The 25,155-nt window shown below is 40.2% G+C and overlaps 1 protein-coding gene across 2 annotated transcripts in view; it reads right to left on the bottom strand.

The window, feature by feature from the left end:
• Positions 1–25,155, bottom strand: part of MPPED2 (metallophosphoesterase domain containing 2) — a 301,933-nt gene that overhangs the window by 238,765 nt on the left and 38,013 nt on the right. For both annotated transcript variants that reach the window (XM_082270164.1, XM_082270163.1), the window contains exon 2: positions 10,354–10,597. In XM_082270164.1, coding sequence (XP_082126290.1) covers positions 10,354–10,481 — 128 coding nt within the window. In that variant the 5' untranslated portion in view covers positions 10,482–10,597. The remainder of the gene's footprint in view (positions 1–10,353; positions 10,598–25,155) is intronic.

The following is a 25,155-nucleotide window of genomic DNA, read 5'->3' as shown; positions in this document are numbered from 1 at the left end:
TTTTTGTTCCAGGGGATGCCTGAAATCGGACTTGTATCTTAGTGCAGACTTCTGGGAAAATTGGTGAGCCAATTACACTAGCAGGGTGTGTTCAGTACACATTCTGGGTACAGAACACCTCCAGGTGGCCATATTGCATTTTCAGAAAATTACAGCAACTGCAGATTGAAAAGGAAAGGTAATTTTTAATAACATTAAACTGCAATATGACTTGTGTAACAATTGCATACGCTATATTATTTTTTCTTTCTTTGCCATTTTTTTACCCCACAAAAGTGGAGTTACCCTTTAAGTGAATGAGAGCAATGAAATCACACCATTTTACTAGATGTTTAAAGTATTTGGGAAATGATTGTATTGTTACCAATTAGCATTTCACATATAGCTATCCAACATCACTTAAGGGTGAATTAACTTGTACCTTGGAGTTTAGCTTTAACCTCCCTATAACACATCCCTTTAGTAGTCTGCACAGTGAGATTTTAAAGACTTGTATAGAGTATTTTCTAAGCATCTCCAGTCTCGGAATATGATGCTATACAAGTCTATGGGGACTCATTGTGCTGGTTCAGCCTTGGAGAAGAAGATTTCTTTCCAGCGAGGATGAAAACACAGAACAGGTCACAGTTGTCTAACTAAGGTAAGAAGCCGGGGTGTAGGGTTTAAGTGCAGATTAGTTCAGGAGAGTAGGGAAGATGGGTTAGTGCAGGTTTATCAAAGTACACCTGTGCTAACCAAACCCTGCAAATGAACCAATTAAGCAACCCTTTCTATTTCAATCTTTACATAAACAGCTACTAAATATGAACTATTCTTTTTCCAAAGACTCCCCAATGCATATTCAATAACCTAAACCTCTGCTACATCCTTTCCTAAAACTTTGTATTTCCCTCACTGTATCATCTTGCCTCCCACATAGGTTGGACACTGTAAATTCTAGCTGTCAATCACAGCTTGCGTAGCAAAGATACCAGTACCCTTTATGTTACACTACTGTCCACATACATCAATGGCCAGGCAAAGGGGTTATACATGGAAATGAAGGCCTAATTTTTGATTTTTTACAAAATTAGAATGTGCCTATGAGTAAAAGTACTGCATAGTTTTCTCACATTATAAATTTCTGTGTATATCGCTTTAGAACTTGTGGTCAATACTTTTTTTGGTTTGTATTTTAATTATAATGGGTGCAGAAAAATGTGGGAATTGTGGGAACACAATTGTTTGTAGCCACTATATTAATTAATATATTGAGTGCATGTAAATACAGACACTTACATTTATAGTTGATTAATAGGTAGCGCAGAATTGTCAACTTATATAGTTTTATTAGATAGCATGTTATATAACTAAACAACTATAGCTTTCCTTTACATATATTTTCCCCATACTGCAATAAAAAGGCGCATTCTGTATTCTATCAGGGGCACAGCCCTAAAAGGAAGCTAGAGTATAAATATTCTGATCTGCTGCTATTATGACCAGCTCTGATGAAGGGAGCTTGACTCCCGAAACGTGTTAACAGTCCTATCTACAAGGACATGTTCCAGTTCACGTGTGGTGGATTCTTGTAACACGATTTTAACAATCTTCATGTCTGTGAGTATGCATTTGGCATTTATTAAAACTTTTTATTAACGGTGACCACATGTAATGCACTAGGTGTTTGCGCCTCCTTTTTTTTTTTCTTTCATGCACTTATGTTGGAGTTCCCTGCCTGAGGAGTGCAGCACGCCTGTCTTTCCCATCTGAGTGAGCGCTTGGCTGAATTGTTTATTAGGGGCACAGCTCTAGGTCAAAGAGCATTTCATTTAGGAACATCATTTTTGAGAATACATTTTAGGTAACGTCATTGGTCCTTTTGATCAGTACCCACATGAATACAGGCTTCCAATGTGCTATGAATCAGGCCCTGTAGTTTCTGGTCAACCCTCAATAAGGTTGACCAATGAATGACTAATTTTTAAGAACCATTTTACAATATCAAACTTAGTAAAAACAAGAATCAACCACATCTGAAAAAGACAGAAGACTTTGCATCATCTGCATTATTTAAAGTGTTGTATTTCAAGAAAAACAAACTGAACTAGGACTTACCCTATATCCATGAACCCGTAAAAACCCACACATACTTTGACTTCTCTTAAGAGTATCACATTATCCCAGTTGCTCTAGTATGAAAATATACATTTTATACCTTGTGTTTCATGCTTGGCTTTGCCATATCGCAACTCTGAAGCCCTAATGGGTTAGTAAGGCTGCCCAACACAATTAGTGACCAAAAGCATGACCTAAAAGGCAAAGCCTAGAATGGACTTCAAGGGATAAAACCGATATTTGAAGAGTGCCCTGAATTACTAGGGCTCCAGAGGCACGTGGTCAGATTAGTTCATCTTACTTCAGTACAGATTCACTTTTAAAACCCCCTGAATACATTTAACCTTAGTCATATCCATTGAGAAACCACTACATCAACCTCTCTTATGATCTGTTAAAATACAATAGTACTTCCTGATATAGGCTCTGAGGTTGACCACATCCAACACGTCTTATCAGAAATCTGGCGCTGTGCAAATAGAATGATCAAAAGACCTTTAACAGCAGGTGCTTTTCTGACATACCCACATGGGCTTTTGACCTCTTACTGACGACTTGACAACTGATTTTAGTTTATGTGAAACAAAGTGGTGGAAGGTTCAGAAATGAATACTTGTTGCAGAATATACCTAGATGAATATCCGTACTAGCTGTTACTATTAATGTTCAAGAGGAAAAAGGGAATTATTTATCTCATCTGCCCGGGGCTTCTGTTTTTCACCCAATCGTAGCTATCAATTATACAGCAGGCTACTCTTTAGAATAAAACTGTCTTGTTACTGACAGTGTGATGTTCTCAGAACACCAAATGCTGAGCCATGTGATTATTTAGACCAATTGTTTCTCTTCCATACTCAATGTGGATAAAGGAAGATCTGCACATCATTGCGTGTCTTGAGACTGTAGTCAAGGCAGAAAGCACGGTGGTAGCCTCCCGGAACCTATCTGTGGCTCTAGTCTAAAGGCTGGTACACACTATGAGTCTGGTGTGAGCCGCTGTACTAACTATGCAAAGTTAGTATAGCGATTTCCCTGCTGAGCTGTTCTGTTCTGCCACCAGAACACTCTTATTAGCGCTCTCCGACATTGGCTGAGAGCACTGATCGGAAGTCATCAGCTGCTGGTTCTCCAGCATGCTCATTCGACAGAAACTGGCCAAACAGTTGGATAGGGTGGCATACACACGGGCCAAATGTCGGCCATTTTCTTTTTTAACCAGCCGATGTCTCCTGACATTCAGCCCCTGTGTACGAACTTTACTCTGCAGCCTGAGTTAAAATTACTGCGGCTGTATAGCAAAGCATCACAGCCAGTTGTTACATGTGTACAAGTCTTTCAGGCTGTAATTTTATAATTCAGGTGGGCCACTGGGAGCAGTAAAACTAAATCTCAGCTACCTGCTTTTACAGCCCCCCAGCCACCCACGAAAAATAGTCCTTAGAAAATTGGCAGTTATGTCTGAGTAACATTAAAGTCTATTTATAGCCAAACATTTTTTTTTTTCCTAGTTTTGGAAAAAAGTATTAAAGGGTTAAAGCCACTGTCAGCTTATTTTTTGCAGTCTGTGTCACATTGGGGAAATTACCTTCACTTCCTGTCCAGCAAACGTAAAAGGAAATAAGAGGAAGTCTCTCCAAAGTGAGAAAAATCTCCCTGTTTGACAGTTGTCAAAGACACAGGTGACCCCAATGGAAAAGTTCTCCTCATTTCTTGTTGTTTTGACAGCTGTAAAATTTTGAGCTGCCTAACAGTGACCGTTTTGGTGTCAATGGCGGCAAAGAGTAAATCTACCCTCCAGGGAAACAGACGATAATATATTTTTAAGGGCTCTAATTAGAGTTGCACTGATACAGATTACTTGCACGAGTACTCGTTTTTGTGCAAATGCTCCACTGAAACCGATACTTATGTGGTGCGATTTTAGCCCATACAAAATGAATGGGCTCAAATCACACTGCAAAGAACTACATGCGATTTGAACAGGAATGTGGTGTGATTCCTGTCGGAATCACATGCGGTTTCCCCTACCTCTCCTGTGTGATCCCAGTATAGAAAGACAGGGAAGTGCCATCTAAGAAGTGCAGCAATGAGCAAACAAAGTTTATAAAAAATTTTTATTACAACTCACATGCTAATAGTACATAATAAAAGGTGCATCTCAAAAAATGAGAATACTGTAGCATCAAAAAGTTACTTTATTTCAATAATTCAATTCAAAAAGTGAAACTCATATTATATAGATTTATTACACCCAAAGTGATATATTTCAAGCATTTCCTTTCTTTAATGTTTTATGATTATGGCTTACAGCTAGTGAAAACCCAGAATTCAGTATCTCAGAAAATTAGAATATGAGATAAGACCAATAAAAAAATATGTGATAATAAAAGTTGCTGCTCTTCACTAATGTGTTCCCACATCCAAAGAAATACTAACAGATAATAGTGCAGCGCAACCAAAAAAACTAGAATTTATCTTAAAATTGTGCAATATATACCGGTGATATATAATTAAAATCCTATATGAAATTAAATAATGTGCAATAAAAAATAATGATAATGTAATTATATAATCCCCACAAATCATTGTTGAAATATGTCAATAAATAATGGGTCAATGGGTGTCAAAGCTTAGGAGGGCAATACCCATGCTATTGAAATAGGCATTTGTATTCAGTGCACTGGATTGGAAAGTGCACTCCTCTTGTGAGTAGGTATTTAATTTATTATTGAGACAGCCATTTGTATGGACTCAAATCACAAAGCAAAGTTATCGGTACTCGGTTTCGTTGAGTACTTGACCAAAAGTATAGATACTCATACTCGCCGATAAAAATTTGGTATCGATGCAAATCTAATTCTAATCCTTTTCTACTACAACTAACTATAGATAGATACTTGACTATAGATACAATTAACTGTACATGTTACTTAACTGTAAATAAATGTAAACATTAGGCAGATATAAAAAAATACAAACTGATACGGTCATGTACCCATTAATAAATCATCAAATTTATTTTTGACGCAACATAAGTAAATAAATACATTTATACTTGCTATCAGCCTCTTGCAAACCCCTATACTCTGGAATACAGTCTAAGTAAGAAAGGGGTGATACTGAATTTTGTCATATACACCCATTGATTTCTGATATTCAGCCCACAGGAAGACAGATTCTTCCATCTACACTAAACAGCAAAGGTGGACAAATCTGTCATTGTGGGAATTGTGGCCCTACCTGTTGATTCCCAGTGGAAAAGGAAAATAAATGTAGTAAGCAATACTACTCCAGTAATCTCCATTTTCTTCCGGGTCCCTGCTGCATCCTGGACACAGGAAGTCACTCCCCTCGGCACAGGTGCCATTTAGGGAACACTTTGCATTTTCTCAATGAATGCAAAGCACTCTCTGGACAAGGTAGAGAAGAGGAGCGGTGACTTTTATAACTTCTACCTTATCTGGTTAGAGAACACTTGGCATTCAATGAGAAAATGCAGTGTTCTCTAAACGACACCAATGCTAAGCAAGCACCCTTTTGTGTTTACCAAGCAGCAGGGTAGTTGCTAGGAACAGGAGTTGGAAGCTAGCGGCAAAGACTGTAGTAGCGGTGCCTTCTACAGATATTTCCAGCTTCCATGGGGATTCCACTGGTATGGCACAGACAGTACATACTGTACTTACATTGGTAAAAGCTAGCCCAATGTAACTATGTAAAAATTGCCTTACCTAAACTTCAGTTTAGTGCCGGTTCACATATGTGCGGCTGCGGCGATCGCATGTAATGTCGGAGCGCACTGCTCCTTCATTACATGCGATCAGCTGTGCGGTGCGAGTTTAGCCATTCACTTTGTATGGCTAAATTCACACTGCACCCCCAGCAAAGACAAACAGGACCCTTTACGTGTAGCCGCATCAGGATCGGATCGCACAGTGGTTCACACTTGTGCGATCCGATCCTGTGCGAACTGTACAGATCGCACTGCGATATGCGATCAAACTGGGGGTGTCGTTAAGATTTCATTGACACCCCCAGCGTATCACATATGGCAGTGTGAACTGCCAGGGGTGCCATTGCGATGCGGAAACAGGCTGCGAATTCGCAGCCTTCCCGCATCGCATAAGTGTGAACCGGCACTTAGGGCCCAGTTCACTCTGGTGCCCGGTTCACTCTTGAGTTGCTCTGACTTAGAAAAAGGTTCCTGCACTACTTTTGGTGCAACTTTGGAACAACTTGCACTGACTTGTATGCAAGTAGCGTCAAAGTCAAGCTACGATGTTGACTTTGAAGTCAAGGCAATACACTATTACAGTTAGGAGCAAAAAAAAAAAAAGGTTGAAAAATAATGATCAATATCTTCAACTATCACATCCGACTATTAGCTTTTGCTATTTAGCACTTGCTAAATGGTTTTGTGATATTTTTTTTTTTTTTCCAAAGGTATTTAGAAAGAACTGTCACCAGGGACATAGTGCTACAAATGCTGGATAATGACTGGAATTAACCTGCTGCAGCTAGCTTCAAAAAGAAACGCAGCATGAGGCAGAAAATAAACAAAACTGGAGTAATAGAAAGTACAAAAGAGAGTCTGAGACATAACGACTTACTACTGTAATTACAGTATACAGCACAAAGGAAGGAAGTGAAGACAGGGATACAAAAAAAGATGCTCTAAATACTTAAGAATTAAAGTGACCCTGTCATAGCAAACCTTTGAACTCTGGGCAAAAGAACAGTTCCTGCTGCCCATGCCTCCAAATGCTGTTCCGATGGTGAGAAATGTGCTCAAATCTGCACTGAAACTAACACTTTCCGGAGCGCTGATCTCCTGGGTCCCCCATAACACTCACTGGTTCTTTCTGCTGATATCCATGTTGCTCCAATAATGATGCAGAATTTAGAGAGAGAAAACCATGAGAGCTGGGGGACACAAGAGATCGGGATTCGCAGAAGTGTCAGTTTCCCTGTTGACTTCGGCAGAAGATTCCTCAGGGTTGGAGAGGTGTATGGTGGCATGAGCAGCAGAAAAGTTAACTATTTACACTGTTCTTTTACAGATATATCTTGATTTCCAATTCAACCAGCCAAAGTGCACCCTAGAGACCCTTGCTTTGTGCACCGGTGTGCAGTTATGTTGGAAAAGGAAGGGGCCATCCCCAAACTGTTCCCTCAAAGTTGGGAGCATGAAATTGTCCAAATTGTCTTAAGAGTTTCCTTCACTGGAGCTAAGGGGCCAAGCCCAACCCCTGAAAAAAAAACCCCAACCCATAATCCCCCCTCCACCAAATGATTTGGACCAGTGCACAAAGCAAGGTTCATAAAGACATGGATGAGAGAGTTTAAGGTGGAGGAACTTGACTGGCCTGCACTGAGTCATGACCTCAACCCGATATAAGGACCTTTGGGATGAATTAGAGCGGAGTCTGTGAGCCAGGCCTTCTCAGCCACATCAGTGCCTGACCTCACAATTGCACTTCTGGAGAATGGTCAAACATTCCCATAGACACACTCCTCAACCTTGTGAACAGCCTCCTAATAACAGTTGTAGCTGTTGTAGCTGCAAAGGGTGGGCCAACTCAATATTGAACCCGACAGACTAAGACTGGGATGCCATTAAAGTTCCTCTGTGTGTAAAGGCAGGCGTCCCAAAACCTTTGGTTATATAGTGTATGTTATATACAGCGGAGATGGACAAATCTCCTGCTGCATTTATTGTATTCTAACAGCCAGCCCTGTCAACTTTCATAATATCCAAACAATGCCTGCATCTGATTGAATGCTAGTGCTGTCCGGGTGATACATTTCCACCCAACTCCTTCAATTAAGGAATATTAAGCAGGAGGCAACCAAAATGGACACCCATTGAGGCAACTTCCGCTGGTTTATTAGGAACTTGCTGAAATTGTACATTGCCAAGTTAAGTGATTAGTGTCAAAATGATGTTTTAAAGCTGACCATACACATTACAATCTCATTAAACCAGTGTTTTTATGCCTTTTTCCAGTCAGGGCGCCCTTGGAAAGTATTTTCAGTCTTGAGGCACCCCTGTCCCAGTTTCAGTTCATGTTATTGTGTGTCGCGGAAAATGTGTAAAATCGTGCTGCTTCCTGACACACAGACAAATGCTCTGCTCTTTAGGGGGCGCCAATAATTCTTAATGGTACCCCACACATTGGAAAACATGGGGTGGTTTTGGTGTGGTGTAATTTAAAAAAAAGGGTCAGGGACTTCTTTCCCATTATTTCTGTGGGTTAGGAAGCCCATTTAAATGAATGGGCTGCCCTACAAGCAGCACGCAGCCATGCAGATATGAACCAAGGGCTTGTTCACATATCAGGTTGGAGGGGTGGTAAAACCACATGGTTGCGCTGTTTTTACCACCCCCAACTTCTCCCCCTTTAGCTGCAGAGGCAGCAGCTGGGGTGTGCACATGCTGTGGCTGCAGCTAGAGGTATACCCAGGGTGAATGGGGCTGCACGGCAACAGCCCCGCAACTGTGTGCATTGCACGGTTGCGTATGGTGAATCTGCATTTACAGGCTTAAAACAGGTGGTGAGGAGGCAACATATTGCCTCTTTACCACCTGCCAAATGCCTCTGAAAAGCAATGTGAGCATGGATTGCTTTTCAGAAGGGCAGCAGTCCTTGCTGCTATCAAAAACAAGCCGTAAAAAAGCATTTCTGATAATACAGGGATGGGGGGGGGGGGGGGGTCAGAATTTAAAGTAACACACATACACACACATACACACACACACACATACAGACACAAACCGACACATGCACACACACAATAACACATGCATATATGCACAACTACAGACACAGACAGACACGTGTACACAAACACACATGTACATACACACACACATTCGTACACAAATACAGACACATGTGCACACACACATGTATACACAGTCACACATGTACACATACAGACACATGTACAGACACACACACATACACAAACAAACACACACTAACACAGACACACACCAATGTATAAAGCCCTTTTAAAACATTCTAGCACAGTACCTTTTTCTCATTCAGCCGGGTACTGTACTGAAGAGGGAAGCAGAGAGCACAGCACACTCCCCTTCCCTTTACTTTTACTTTTGAAGCTGACGGAGCTTCCTCGCAGTGCCAATGTACAGTTCAGCAGGGAATCAGAAGATCAGGCTCATCTGACAGCCCTTCTCCCCCATGATTCAGCGGCACACCTCAGGACCTCTGGTGGCACACCAGTGTGCCGCGGCACACTGGTTGAGAGAGGCTGCATTAAACAATAGCATTTAGATCTACTAACAAGTATGTAGAACAAGAACCTGTCTGGTTGCAAAGAAACTGCTCAGTTTGTTTAAGTGGGCCTTGACATTATATAGTTTTGGTAAAACTAACATTCAAATTGTAAGGTATATCGTCATCTTAAAGAAGAAGAAAAGTCTAATTTTGTAATTGTACCTACAGGTAAGCCTATAAAAAGCTTACCTGTAGGTACTGTGAATATTTCCTAAACTTGTACCGTTTAGGAGATATTCAGAATGCATGCAGCTGAGAAAGTCATCGGCGCATGCGGTCTGAAAGTCCGGCTTACCGTACCGGACCTTCAGAGCCCGTGCCGCAAACGACCTGGCGTGACGTCAATGCAGCTCTGGACACTCACACCGCGGGAGCCCGAAAAACCAGAGGAAGCACCGGGAAAGATGTTAGCTGTCTCAGCGGTGTGCGGGCGCCGCTGGAGGGCTTCGTTCTAAGGTAAGTATTTCATACTAGCTCATTATGCCTTTGTCTTACAGATTTTTTTTTTTCTCTAGGTTTACAAACTCTTTAAGGTGTTGAAAGTCAACTAACTCTTCTACAGGTTGACCTGCCAGCAATGTCCCCTAAAAGGAAAGTACAGGGGACAACAAAAACCTAAAAACATGATGCTACCAAAATCCTCTAAATCCTTATTTACTGGGGGACACAAGAACAATCCAAAAACAATCTACTTCTCTTAAGAACAGTCTCTTCATAGTGAAAACCATGATGTTTCAAAACAAAAGGACATTTTTTTGCAACATAAAACCAAAAAATCTAACCAACAGAAACCAATCAGATTTCATATTTTGTCAGTTTTAAGAAAACAGAACAAAAATGATTTCCGACTTGGTTGCTATGACTTACACATTGTATGACACTCTTTGCTGTGTTCAATAAAGACATACAGAATATACAGTATATGAATCATCACATACAAATAAACAGGCTTACTTACATGTGAACATGAGGGGGCTGGAATCTGCTTTGGTTAATGTTGTAATGCGTAAATGCCTGGGTGGGGTTGGAACTGTATTCGTCCACCGTCACTGTCACTTTGCCTTGTGAGGGAATACCATGAGCCATCCTTCCTTCTTATAGACATGAGCAATTCACAGAATGTGGGAACAGCAGGGGCGAACAAGCATCATGCGTCCACCAACTACGAGCCCCAGAGATGTGTTCATTAACACTGCAAGAGCCTGCAGGCCAAATGAGAAAAAAAAGAAAAAGAAAGTTACAAACTCTTGTTATCCAGATGGTCCTCAAAAGTGATATCCACAATTGCCACCTACCAAGAGGAGCACATTACAAGACATACAGCTAAAAATATATGTGATCGAGTCTGTCCAATAAATCCACTCCACATCCCTAAAGTCTTATAAGAATCATTAGAAAGACAAAAATGACTGGTCCCAATATCCAATCAGTGTCTTGTAAAATTATGGGACTTTGTAGGAGTGGATTCAATAGTAATGGAGGCAAGCAAAAAGGATAAAATCCAATAATTTATTACAAAGAATCATAAAAAATCCAACATGGACACAGACAGCATTGTATATGCACATATATGATACATAGCATGTAAAGGTGATCTCAGAGAGGCGTCCAATATTCGACGCGTTTCGCGGGCTGCTAGAGCCAAATTTGCTTCGTCAGGAATATGGACAGAGATACATCTTCCACAACTTTAATCATAAAGAGAATATAATGAGTTAAACAGCATAATAAAATGCCAATATAATGGCATATACATATTACCATATAAATCCGCTTTAACCATTTTTGTATCAGCTTACCAAAGACACACAGCTAAATATGCTATACTATCTATACATTAATAGTGTAAATAAGGGAAGACAGTTACTTTTTTTTCCCATATTTTTATCAATAAGAGGTATGATATACAGCATTATAGAGGTGCTATAGAGCTAACCATCAAGTTTACCTTTAAGGGCTGGTTCACACCACAAAAACGCACTCCAGATCCATTCCGCATGCATTTCTGAATGCATATTTTTAAAGTGTTTTTAATGCGTTTCCGGATGCATTCCAGAAGCTTTTTTTCTTTTTTTTTTTCCTGTATTTTTACACTGTGCTGGGGTCTGGTGCATTTTGGATGCATTTTTGATGCATCCCAGTGGATTCTGGTGCATTTTAATGTGTTTCACTGCATTCCAGTACAGTCCAGTGCAGGAAAAATGCAGAATGTTCTATGTTTTTTTTCTGTAAATGGAACGCACTGGAACTGACCACACTGGTGTGAACTATGCCACTGGAAACCATATAACCTACTATCCATGTGTTTTCAATGCAGAAAAAAACACACTGGACTGCATATGGTGTGAACTGGCCCAAACAGTCACATTCACCCAGTTTGGTCAGAGGTCTGTTATCCCACCAGTACGTTATAGAGTCTTATATTATAGATACTTTATTTCACAGTTTGAATGCTAAGGAATCTACAAAAACAGAAGAATAACAAAAAACTTCCAATATATAAAATTCTCTAGTGAGAAATGAAATTAGCATCCAGTTATCTAAAGCCCTGTACACACGATAAGAAATTTGGAAGGGAAATTTCGTCCGACGACCGATCTGCCGATTTTCGGATTGTTAGTATGGTGCTTTCAACAGCCGACTTTTCGGCTGACAAAATCCTGATGTGCGGGCTATAAAATTTTTGTTGTCCGTAATACAACGTCCGATTTTCGTCTCATTAGTACAGATTTTGACGGAAAAAAATCTTAAGAGCAAGACAAGGCATGCTCAGAGAGAAAGAACACATACAAAGCAATCCAACACATGACATCACTTCTGAAGTAGAATTCCGTCCTACGGGAAAATTCGTATGAAAAAAACCTCTTCACTTTCCACATCAGACCAGCATGCCACAAAAAACGGACCACAGATCGTTCGATAATCTGATTGTGTGTACAGGCTTTAGTCTTCAGCTCTAACCATAAAAATGTAACCTGTTAAGATAAGAATATGGGTACTGCCATTGTTGACTTATTTTAAAAAGTACAAATTCCAGGCTTGTTATCCCCATGTATTTTTCACTACCTAGTGAGTCACTGAATGGAGTATGCAGCCAGTGAGATTTCAGACCTCACAACTTGTCTACTTGGGTCATTAATTCACTGAGTAGTAAAGCAAAAATGAAGAGGTCAAGCTTTGACCTTGACACTTTAAAAAGTAGTTATAGTAACAACGTCTACATTTCTATCCTGACAGTTTTTTTTTTTAAGTTTTGGACAAAATAGAGAATGGGTAAAAACAATGCCAAATTATTGTTTTGCCATCTGTGGCTTACTGGGGAGATTTTTTTTCCACTTTCTGTCCCAAAAAAAGAAGAAGACCTTCCATGGTCACTATGTAGCTCGACATCATGGGTTGCTTGTTTGCTAGGAAGGCCACATTTACAATTGCTGGCCAACAGGAAGTGTTAGCAATACTATAGATGTATGTGTACTCACATGGTAATGTACAGTATATGACCCAATTTAGACAGATCTGATTTGGTTCTTAGAAACATAGAAGATCGACAGCAGAAATAAAGACCAAGTGTTCCATTAAGGTCTGCCCCATTTTTTCCTTCCTATTAAGCACTTTTCAATCTCGGTTTACAACCATGAAACATCCCATGCCATACATTTTATATAGCTTTTCTTAAAAGAGGAATGGGAGGTGTTTTACATAAAAGAAATTAAAGCGGAGTTCCGGCTTCAATATCAAAAAAATTGATTTTGGGCCATCCGTTTGCTGAGTGATACCTGAAAAAGAAATGGATACTGGGGATTTTTTTTTTTTTTTGGAAGAAGAAAATATACTCACCTATCTTGCACTTCCTCCCTCTGCGGTCGCAGCCCGCGCCGTCACTTCCGGTTTGCGATGACTCCTGGGAGCTGAACGTCATCACTCCCAGGAGTCAATGCGCCTGCACCGGCCCCGCTCATCACTTCCGATGCAAGCACGGCATTCCCTGCTAAACAGCTTCTGGGCATGCACCAGAAGTGACGAGCGGGGCCGATGCAGTGCATTGTGGGACTCAGACGTCACGGAAGAGGACACGAAGAGGGACGCTGCCGCTTCAGCTGCCCACACCTGAGATGGCAGCGCTGGAGGAGAACTTTTCAAGGTAAGTATTTCTTCTTACAGGTAAGTGCGACCTGGGACAGTTCAGAGATTATCGATTATAGAATGTACTAGCCCTGACTTTCCCGGGGGTATTTTTTAGCTAAAATTGACCCCCGAGGCCGGAACTCCGCTTTAAAGTGATATGTCTTGTTGTTTTTTTTTCTTTTTTTGGTTAAAAATAATAAACATGTTGGTTTTGCACAGAGCAGGCCAGATCCTCCTCTTCGGCGCTCCTGGCCCTTTCCTCCTGACGAGTGCCAACACAGCAAAAAGCTTGCTGTGGGGGCAACTGAGCCGAGCTGCAGCAACCCTGTGTCCATTCACCCACAGAGTACTGACTAGGCCCCGTCCCATCTCTCTTCAATGGCTCACTGAATTTGATTGACAGAAGCGGAAGCCAATGGCGCGCCATGGCTGTCTCAGCCAATGAGGAGGAGAGTCTCGGGTCTCTCAGAGTCTCTCCTAAAACATCGCTGGATAGACATGGGACTCAGGTAAGTAGAAGAGGGGCTGAGGGGGGCTGCTGCACTCAGAAAGCTTTTTGACTTAATGCATAGAATGCATTAAGATAAAAAAAAAACCAAGTGACTTTACAATCACTTTAAATAAGTTCATTCAAGACTGACATCTGAGCTTCAGACAGATATAAAATGGCTGAATAACGCCTCTCTGTTGGGAATTTCCATGAGCAAGATCTCTGCACTTGAGTTCCCAGCTCCACCCAGGAGTTATATCCTTGGCTGTATAACGCTTTAAGAATTGGCCAAAACTGGAAACTTCGATGGGGAGCTCAGTGCTAAATTCTAACCAATATAACAAGCCAGAAGGTGATTCAAAGGACCGGCATCCTCCAAAACCAAAATATCACATTTCTGTACACTTAGCATTTCAAAACTTACAGAGAGAATTACTGCATTTCTGAACTTTTAATGAGGACTATGGATTTTTGAAGAAAGAATTAAATGCAGACACGATTGCAGACTATAATTATACAGTATAGCCATATATTCCTCTTAAAGTGAGCACACAAGTTCGAACTGACAGCATGACAAAATGTAAGTAAAAATAATATGCTTTTTGCTCAGGGTTAGGTTAAAGATTAAAAATATCTATATAAATGTAAAAAAAAATCTTTACTTTTACAAATAAACATTTTCTACAGATTGCATACATGACAATCCATTTTCTCATTTGGCTGTACTTCTGTGGATCACAGAAGTGCAGTTCATTCTGCATCCACCTAGGTAAGTATGATTCTGAAAAAAAAACCATACTTCACTTTTAAATACACCTGATGTACAAATGTCAGACTGTCTTATCTCTATTAGAAGGATGACAGGCATAAAGGAGAGAGACCTATGTGTGAAGAGGTGTAACATGGTATTTTAGAGAATTGACCCTACTTCCCTACTATAGCATAGTACCAGAACCTCCATTTCATGATTGGTTGAAAAAATTATAAAATTACAAGAAAGTATACCTATTGCTGAGCCATGAAGATCATTCAATGCAGGCAAACAAAGAAGCAAAATCACTTTGCTGATGGTAAGAGGACTTAGGTCTTCAATGTGAGCCCAGGATCAAGATGCACCAATCTGGAGGGGGTGGAACATAGGGCAGAGAACAAAATACACCATGGACTTCCACAGTGAGAGATTCATATTATCTCTGGACTGAGTGCCTGATCCCAGGAGAAGATGCAGTTTACATATACAGCACGTCGTAAAGTGTTACTGGACCAAGGACCCTGCATTTACTATATCTGGTCTCCCACAGTACATGGAATATGGAAACACAATTATTTTAGTAAATATAAACTGCTAAATACCTTTTCTCATCAGCAGTATATAGCAGTCTTGTGATTTCTATCAGTGTCTGGCCAAGCAATTGTTAAAGCTTGTAGGAGGAGTTTACATTCTCCTCTGATTTTCCTATAAGGCTGCATGACCTTCGACTCTCTGTCTGGGGAGTGCTGATTGGCTGTGCCGATCACATGCACTCTTCAAAAAAAAAAAAAAACCTCTCTAACAATGCACTAAACTAAGCATGTACAGAGTGCCCCCAAGACTCCGTGCTATCAGAAGATGGTATGGGGAATGTGGAAGAAGGACAGGATCAAACAGCGTTTTAACACAATTCAGAGGATTAACCCCTTAGGTTCCACAGTGAGTATAACAAGCATGCTTTACGGCATATACAGACTGATTTTACTGTTGTGGGTTTAGTAACACACTAAGTAAAAGTTTACACATGCAGGTGAGTGGGTTTTCATTGTTTCCATTGAAGCTAGTAAGGGAATATGTGCAGTGGAAAGTTGAGGGCTCTTTGAGGTAATGGAAGACCAGGAATTAGGCGTGTTGTGAAAAGGCTGAATATGTGCAGCCACATTGGAAGAGAGCGATATTTCTCCCTGGATATAGGCAATGAGAAGAAGTCAGAGAGGCTCGATGGTTTGACCACAGAGACCAGGAGTGAAGGTCGGTTTTTGTCTGAATAACAATGGGGTTGAGTCTTATGTCTCCAATCAGATCCCATAGGAGGCCGTAACTTTGCAGTTCTAAAAGCTACTGTTATGAGAGTAGTCTGAGCTCCAAAAAATGTATGTATGATGTTTCCCCCTTAATTTCATGTATGGGACCTTAAGCCTCGTACACACGCATCGATAGTTGGCCGTGAATTTTGGGCCAACGTCCGATCTGCCAATTTTCGGCTTGTTAGTATGATGCTTTCGACAACCGACTCCGACTTTTCAGCCGAACAAATCTGGTGTGCAGGCTATAAAATTTTTGTTGGCCGTCAACAGAACGGCCGATTTTCCGTCAGTCAGTACAGATTTCGGCAGACAAAAATCAGATGAGCAAGACTGGGCATGCTCAGAGAAGAAAAAACACACGGAAAGTAAACCAGCACATGACATCACTTCTGAAGTTGGTTGTTGTTGGCCGAGAAAATTCGTGTGCAGTCTAGAGCACATTTCAAGCAACACAACAACACTGGACAAAAGACTGCCGATCGGTCGGCCGATAATCGTTGCAAGTGTACGAGGCTTTAGACTCAACATTAGGGCTGGGTTCACACCTAAAACAGATGCGGCTCACAACAGGGGTCCGGTGTGTCCCTGTTCTCCATTTCTGGCCCAAATTTTTGCTTGAATTCGTACCTAAAACAGAGCCAAAGACACACAGGGCCCCTGTGCAATCTGCTTTGCAGCCGCCACGGAGATGTGTGAACTGGCTCCATTGAGAGCCGGTCACAGTCTCCTGTCATGCGAATTGGATGCCGGGAATCCTGCATCCAATTCGCATAAGTTTGAACCCAGCCTGAAAGTCTCACACCATCATCCAAGTCTCAAATACTATTTCATCAGACTGCATAAACTGATCTCCCTGCTTTTCATCTTAATTTCAAAGAATAGGTATCAATCAGCCTCCAAAAATCATCTTCTATTTTTTGGCTACAAGTAGTAAATATTATTAAAAAAAAAGGGTGAAATATATATTTTCCATTCCCAAACATAATAAATGTATTAATGGGAGTCATATAGTCACATGACTTGCCATCCTATTTGGAGGTTCTCAAAAGCCTGATTGGGCAGAGCCATAACCTGGCAAGCACTGCAACAATATTCAGCATATGTCACATGACTGTGCGCCGGTGCGGTGCAGAAATCACATCACAGAACATGTAAGGTTTTCAGGTATTTAATTAAGTTTATTATGCAGGCTGACTCTTAAAATAAATGTGGGTTAATTTTGATTATAAATTCACTTTAGGCATTACATCAAACATACCCTTGATATTTGTAAGCATCAGAAAATGGCCTGTTTTGTATTCATCTTCCCTCTAAACACACGTGTCTCTAATTACAGATATTGAGACATAAGAGAACAGCCCTACTGCTATCATTTCAATTACTAGTCACACAAAAGGTCAAACGATTTTATTCATGTGCACACTGCCAGCCTGTGAACCAGGTAATAATCACAATCCTGCCATTTATCAAGTCAATTATTCTACATTACATGTTTTTTGATAGACCAGATGAAAACTAGGAAAAAAAGAGAAAGAGGGAAGACGGTACAGGCGGTATTTTAAAGTGGCCATTCTGCTGATCAAAAAATAAAAAAAATACTATGGACAGTAAAGTACTAAAATAATATTCAATGTAGCAATTTATATTCCCATAGTACGGAGTTTAACCACTTCAATACCGGGCACTTTTATCCCCTTACTTCCCAGGCCAATTTTCAGCTTTCAGCACTGTTGCACTTTGAATGACAATTGCGCGGTCAGGCAACACTGTACCCCAAAAATAAATTTCTATAATTTTGTTCACACAAATAGAGCTTTCTTTTGGTAGTGTTTAATCACAACTGGGTTTCTTACTTTTTGCTAAATAAAGGGGAAAAAAATGCACAAATTGTGGTAAATATCTGAAAATTGATCAATCCTGATGTACTGACTGACCATCTCATTTCTTGAGGCCCTAAAATGCCAGGACAGTACCAATACCCCCCAAATGACTCATTTTTGGAAAGTAGACAGCCCAAGGTATTTAGTAAGACGCATTGCGTTTTTTTTTTAGCTAAATAAAGGAAAAAAGACTAAAAATTTTGAAAATAAAAATGTTTTCTTCGTCTCTGCTATAAAATTTTACAAATAAATAAATGTTCAGAAATGTACCCAAAATGTATTTTGCTACATTCCTTTGGTGAAAATAACCCAAATCAGTGTATTTTATTTAGTCTGTAGGAAAGCTATAGAGTCCACAAACTGTGGTATATATCTGAAAATTGATCAATCCTGATGTACTGACTGCCCGTCTTATTTCTTGAGGCCCTAAAATGCCAGGACAGTACCAATATCCCCCAAAAGAGGCATCCACTCTGCTTTTAATAAAAAAATGCTGACTAATAAAGGGTCAGTCCCATTCCTGTGGTGTTTCTTGTAGAAGAGTCAGTAGTAGGCTCTGATGTGGGCAAATCGCCTGCCATCTTTTATGTACAAAAAAAAAAAAACAACGCTTTCGTCGTTTGGTTGGTACATTGAAGCTGTAAATGCGTTTTCCTCTACTCCATTTTCAGTGTTGGGGGTAACGAGTTACAAAGTAACTGATTACAGTAACTACATTACTTTTTTTGGTAACTAAGTAAAGTAACTAGTTACAATACTAATATTGGTAACTACACTACTTTACTAGGCTATAGGAAGTAACTACACTACTTTACTAGGCTATAGGAACGCGCTTTCCTGCGTTACCCAAGCCATGCGATACAATCGTTATTTCGAAGAATAGAGAGGGATGAAGTTTATGACTTTTTGTTGCACTTTATGTTTTATTCTGTTTTTTCAGGTTTTGTTCTCATGTTTCCCAAAGCCTGTGTTTATACAATAAACTCTATGCAGAAAGAGTGTCATGTATCTTCTTCTACACGGTCAATTAAGAAAGTTGAGAGTAAAGTAATAAGTAGTGAAGTTACTTTTCAAATGCAGTAACTAGTAAAGTGATCTCGTTACAATTTACAGAAGTAACTAGTAACTAGTTACATTTTTTGAGTAACTACCCCAACACTGTCCATTTTAAACATCACAAGATATTGGCTATGTCCTTAAAAGCCTATTTTGTGTCAGTTTAGTTCTGTTACTGAGGCCTTTATTTTCTTACCTTTCCAGAATGGTTGGCATATTAACATTTTGCTGTCCAATGTGCCTATGAGCATTCTCATTGACCAAGAAGATGGCAGCTGGTGGAGCTAAAGGTGAGTCTCTGCTAAGGGTTGTATCCATTGGTGGCATAGAAGAACAGTATGGTCAGTGCATGGGTGGGATACATTTTATGTGGTTTACCTGATAAAAAAACTAAAGGAACATTAGGACCAGCGTGTGACCTGACAAGTTGTTGACCCCAATACATAAATACTGTCTTTTATTCTTCAGAAGTGACAGAAGAAGACAGAACCCTTGAGATGTGGAAACTAAGCCACCCTACATCAAAAGGGAGTTCTCTAGGCTGCAGCTTAATATAGGCCTATCTAGCAACCAGTAAATGGTAAAAGATGGACAGGAAAACAACACAAGGTAAAATGTTTGTGGTTCAAAAGAGAAACGCGAAAGCGACAATGAAAAAATAGAGAGAAGGGGGAAAAAAAGAGGAAAAACTAGAAAGAAAGGGGAAAAAAAAGGAAGAGAGGAGAGAGAGTGAAGGAAAGGGAGGAGAGAGAGAAAGAGGAAAGAGAAAAAAAGAAAAGTCAAAAACAAAAAAAAGACAAAAAAGAAAAACGAAAAGAAAGGAAAAAAGAGAAAAGAAAAGAAGGGAAAAGAAAAGAATGGATAAGAAAAGAATTGGAAAGAAAAGAAAAAAAAATGAATATGGGAGAGGAAAGAAGAAAGTAAAGCACAGGTATTTTTCAGTTTTAGCTAGAGCAGGAAAGGATTTTAATCTCAGAATTGGAACATGGAGGTGATTCAACCTTTTTATTTGTACTGGTGACCATTATTATCAAAACAGGGGACTGGGAACTAGTGATGCACTGAATTTTGGGCCGGGTGCACTTTTGATGAATTCTTGCTGCGTTTTCAATGGGGAGGTGCATTTTTGGTGCAGTTTATTTAACTGACCAAATATGCACCAAAAAGGATTTTTAACACCACTTCAAAAGGTGCTGATAATAGCTGACAATACATTTATATTCATTTAAATTCATAATATTAATGAAAAAGTTGAATATAATACAATTATTTGTAAAATATATATATTTTTTAAAGACCGTCAATTTTCGGTTTTGGTTTCGGCCAAGTGCATCCTGAATTTTCGTTTCCAAAATTTCTGTTCCGGTGCACTATTACTGGAAACCCAAATTTTTTGTTCCAAAAATTGTCACCAGAACAAGAGATGTAGGGAAATATTCTCATATGGACATCTGCTTTGAGGAGAATGCTTCTCACTTTCTGTCTCCATGACAGGAAATAAAGGGAAAGCTAACCAACAGGACACAGACAGCATGGCTACACATATACTTAACTTTTAAAAGTTTAAACAGGAGGGGAGTATTTACGTAAAACACTCACTTTGCTGTGAGGAACATCAATGCATCCAAGAATGGAAAAAAAATAATTATTCTAAATACTCAATTTATGTACATTTAAAAGTGATCTTTGTCTCGACTGCAGTCTTTCACACATACAGTATGTAATTTGTATACACATTAGTAATGTATTCTACTCACTTCAGCTTCCATTAACAATTCAATACATATAATCATATCATTTAGGATGCTATACCCCCTACTGTAGACATGAATAATGAACAATAATAGCCCTCTCATTTACAATCTATGGAAAATATTAGCATAATGAGGAGATATATCAGATAGAATGAAGGAAAATATCTACATTATTGTACTGTAATGCAGAGGTATCCAAACTTTCTTGACTAAGAGCCAATTTACTGTCCTTCAGAGTTGGGGGGGTTGTTTGTTTCAGTGGAAGTAATTGTGCCCCATCATTAGTAATTGTGCCCCATTGTTGGTATCATTTGGAGGAATTGTGTCCCATCGTTGGTGTCATCGGGGGAATTGTGTCCCATCATTGGTATCATTGGGAGGAATTGTGTCCCATCGTTGGTGTAATCGGGGGGGAATTGTGTCCCATCAGTGGTATCATTGGGAAATGTGCCCCATTGTTGGGATCATTGGGAGCAATTGTGCCCCATCTTTCGTATCATTGGGAGGAATTTTGCCCCATCATTGGTATTATTGGGAGGAATTGTGCCCCATTGTTGGCGTCATTTGGAGAAATTGTGCCCCATAGTTGGTATCATTGGGAGGAATTGTGCCCTATCGTTGGCATCATATGAAGGAATTGTGCCCCATCGTTGGTATCATTGGGAGGAATCGTGCCCCATCGTTGGTGTCATTTGGAGGAATTGTGCCCCATCGTTGGTGTCATTTGGAGGAATTGTGCCCCATCATTGGTATCATTAGAAGGAATTGTGCCCCATCGTTGGCGTCATTTGGAGAAATTGTGCCCCATAGTTGGTATCATTGGGAGGAATTGTGCCCTATCGTTGGCATCATTTGGAGGAATTGTGCCCCATCGTTGGTATCATATGAAGGAATTGTGCCCCATCATTGGTATCATTGGGAGGAATCGTGCCCCATCGTTGGTGTCATTTGGAGGAATTGTGCCCCATCGTTGGTGTCATTTGGAGGAATTGTGCCCCATCATTGGTATCATTAGAAGGAATTGTGCACCATCGTTGGTGTCATTAGAAGGAATTGTGCACCATCGTTGGTGTCGTTGGGTGGAATTGTGTCCCATCATTGGTATCATTAGGAGGAATTGTGCCCCATCGTTGGTATCATTGGGAGGAATTGTGCCCAATCGTTGGCGTCATTTGGATGCCTCATCGTTGGTATCATTGGGAGGAATTGTGCCCCATTGTTGGTGTCATTTGGAGGAATTGTACCCCATCTTTGGTATCATTAGGAGGAATTGTGAACCATCATTGGTATCATTGGGGGGAAATGTGCCCAACTAATGGACTCAGTGGATGAAATGGTGCACCAAGGGCCAGATAAAAACAAGCAAAGGGCCACATCTGGCCCCCCGGCCGCAGTTTGGAGACCACTGCTGTAATGCAACAATTGAATACATCGGAAAACTGCAGTAAGTGGAAAAATATATAGTATATTTAAAGAAATTACCAATTATAAGTAAAAAAAAAAAAAAGACAAAAATCCAGAAATCAATGGATATTACTGTAAAACTAATTTGAAGAAGAAACTTACACTGCATACAATATTTGGGGGTGCTCTGGACATTAGAGAATGCCTACATTGAGCTAAAAACCTAGTTTGGCATTGCTGACCTGTTTCTAAAAATGCTAGCTGCCTGGCTGTCTCTGGCACCAGTGTCTTCTGAATCACTAAGACCTCTTGCCCATGATACACCTGTTTGAGCATCTACTTTTTCCGATTTTTTTTGCGCGTTTTAACGCGCATTTTCTCGTGTATGCGTTCGTGCAATTTTGTGCACACGCGTGCATTTCTCATGCAAATGCGCTAAAACGTATTCTTGCTTTTTTGTTCTGCACAATATGTAAATGGACATTCATGCATATTTGTGCACATTTGCGCGCATGAGGTGTAAATGACTGATTTTTCAATTTTTTTTTTTTTTTAACTGAAGAATGCATAGCACTTGTTTATGTGCCAGTGTGCAAAGGCACATTACAATTAATTGGCTGTATTTTAGCTCCGTAAAAAAAAAAAAAAGAAGCTGTACTGAGCTTTTTTAAGCTGCAGTGTGCAAGAAGCCTAAAACATGCAGTCAAAAATCCTAATTAGTATGCTTGTTGTGCAATAGTGACCGAAACTGAAGCCAGAGGATCAGAATGAGAGCCAGGAAACTAGTATTTTCATAAAAGCCTAAGTACTTCTCCCAGGGTAGACTTGTAGAACAGATCTGAGGATTTAGCTGTTAAAGAGGGAAAGCCCATTAAATGTTACTGTGGGATGACAATATGGCTGCCACAGGACACAGGTGACAGTTGACTTTAATAAAAGTGACAGAAAATACCTTGGGAAATTTCCTACAATAAATCTTATACAAAAAAAAAAATGCTATGTATTGATGCCAGTGCCTCCGCGTACCGCAATCACAATGAATGACTTGGAGACGGCAATAAGCTAGTGGTTGTATGCATGAAATATTGATTTTTAGCAAAGCTGAAGAGGTATCGGAGCAGGGGGTGCTTTTACTATGCTGTTTGCTGAAAATGAGGAAAAGGCAGCAAGGTCGTATTTTTTTGTTTTTTGCAGTATATCTTAAAGGGGTCAGGATATTTTCTAACAAGGACAGATTGGCGGTGGTCCATGTGTCATCTAATAATGGATGACAACCCCACTTTTTTTCTCTAATATTAAAAGGCAGAGCTACACAGATCCACAAACCTAATTACAAACCCATGTCAGAGCTGCTTAAAGGCATATTAGCTGATGTCTTGAGCTGAGCCGGGCAACTCAGTGGTACATGGCAGCACTGACTATGGTACATGGCGGCACTGGGGAAAGGAAAAATGCTCCCTTGAGGTGGGGCTGCCCTCACATTGCAAGGGTTAAATTCTCCTTTATGCCGGGGGGGGGGGGGGGGTCGGGGGCGGCACAAAAAGCAGTTTTATTTTCCCAAACCTCTGCTCCCCTGGCAGCTGCCACTTTCTCAGCTATGATCTGGCAGTGTTTTTTCCCTTGGCATCCTCCCGTCCAATATAGGGCTATGAGCTCTGCATTGGACTTGATGATGTCAGAGTATCTGTAACACTTGGAGCATAGGGGAGAAAAGGCTGCAGGGACTGATCTTGCACCTACAGGGAGCCTGTGGGGGAAGATTGGGCAAATAAAATGGGGTAATTGCGCTCTACTAGACCTAAACAAATAGCTAACCCTTGTAATGGGAGGGCAGCCCCGTGGTAAGGGAGCATTTTCACTTTCCCTGGAGTCATACTGTAGGTGTGCACAGCCTATTGTATTAGGGTGTGCCCCCCAGAGCTCAAACACGTGTGTGTGTGTGTGTGTGTGTGTGTGTGTATATACACTCTAAACGTAGAACTACATCCAAGACATCCTTTTTTCATTTTAGATAGAGTAAGTGAGGGTTATAACCCCTGTCAGTTTCTTTTCACCATATGTGTCCCATTAGAGATTTCCCTTCTCTTCCTGTCTCATAGCCAAACAGGAAGTGAGAGGAAATCCCTGTAAATTAAGGTAATTCTTTTGGGACCCCAAAGCCACCAGAAAGAATTTTCCCATTGGAAGATTTCCCCTCTAATTCTTTTCTGGGGACAACCCAAAATTTGGGATTTTCTTTTACTTTTGCTTTTAATGATAATGGTAAACAGGACAAATAGAGAGGATGAATCTCCCTAACGGTGGCACAGACAGCAATAAAAACCTGACAGGGGTTCTAATCCCGCTCTACTCCATCCAAAACGAAAAAAAAGTTTTGCCTTTAATTATCCTTAAGGCTCCGTTCACATGTAGGCGTTTTGGGGCGTTTTTGGGGAGTTTTTCTGCTCTAGGCTCAGCTCTCAAAACGTCCAACAAGACAAATCCTATTCATTTCAATGGCCCCTGACGCTGTGAGCAAAACGCCCAACGCTCAAAAAAGTACATGAGCTTCTTTTTGGGCAGATTACAGGCGTTTTCCATTGGTCTCTATTCAATCTAAAAATGCCTGCACAACGCCTGCACAAAAAACGCCTGTAAAAACGCCTGTAAATCGCGGTAAAAAACGTATGAAAACGCTACGCTCAGGTGTGAATGTAGCCTTAATGTTTCACGGTTTTTGTATGCACAGTTTGCATTACATTTATATTTTTTTTAATTTGTTATTATTTATGCACTGTTGTAAACTACTACTTTTTTGCTCAATGACATTTTTTATTTTAATTATACTTTAATGCAAACAAACATTTTAAAACTTATTAAAAAAAGGATGGTGTCAGCAGGGCACTGAACGTGTCAGTAGTTTTTAATTTATTTATTTTTTACAATTTTGATATCTTCTTTTTACAATTTTTTAGGCATTGGGGGGCTTTGCTGAAATATCAGGGGTCTAAACA

The sequence above is a fragment of the Pelophylax lessonae genome, assembly GCF_965119305.1.
Source record: "Pelophylax lessonae genome assembly, chromosome: 10".
In the NCBI taxonomy this organism is placed as follows: Eukaryota; Metazoa; Chordata; class Amphibia; order Anura; family Ranidae; genus Pelophylax; species Pelophylax lessonae.
The sequence above is the reverse complement of the archived record's forward strand: the minus strand, read 5'-3'. Positions and strand labels throughout refer to the sequence as shown.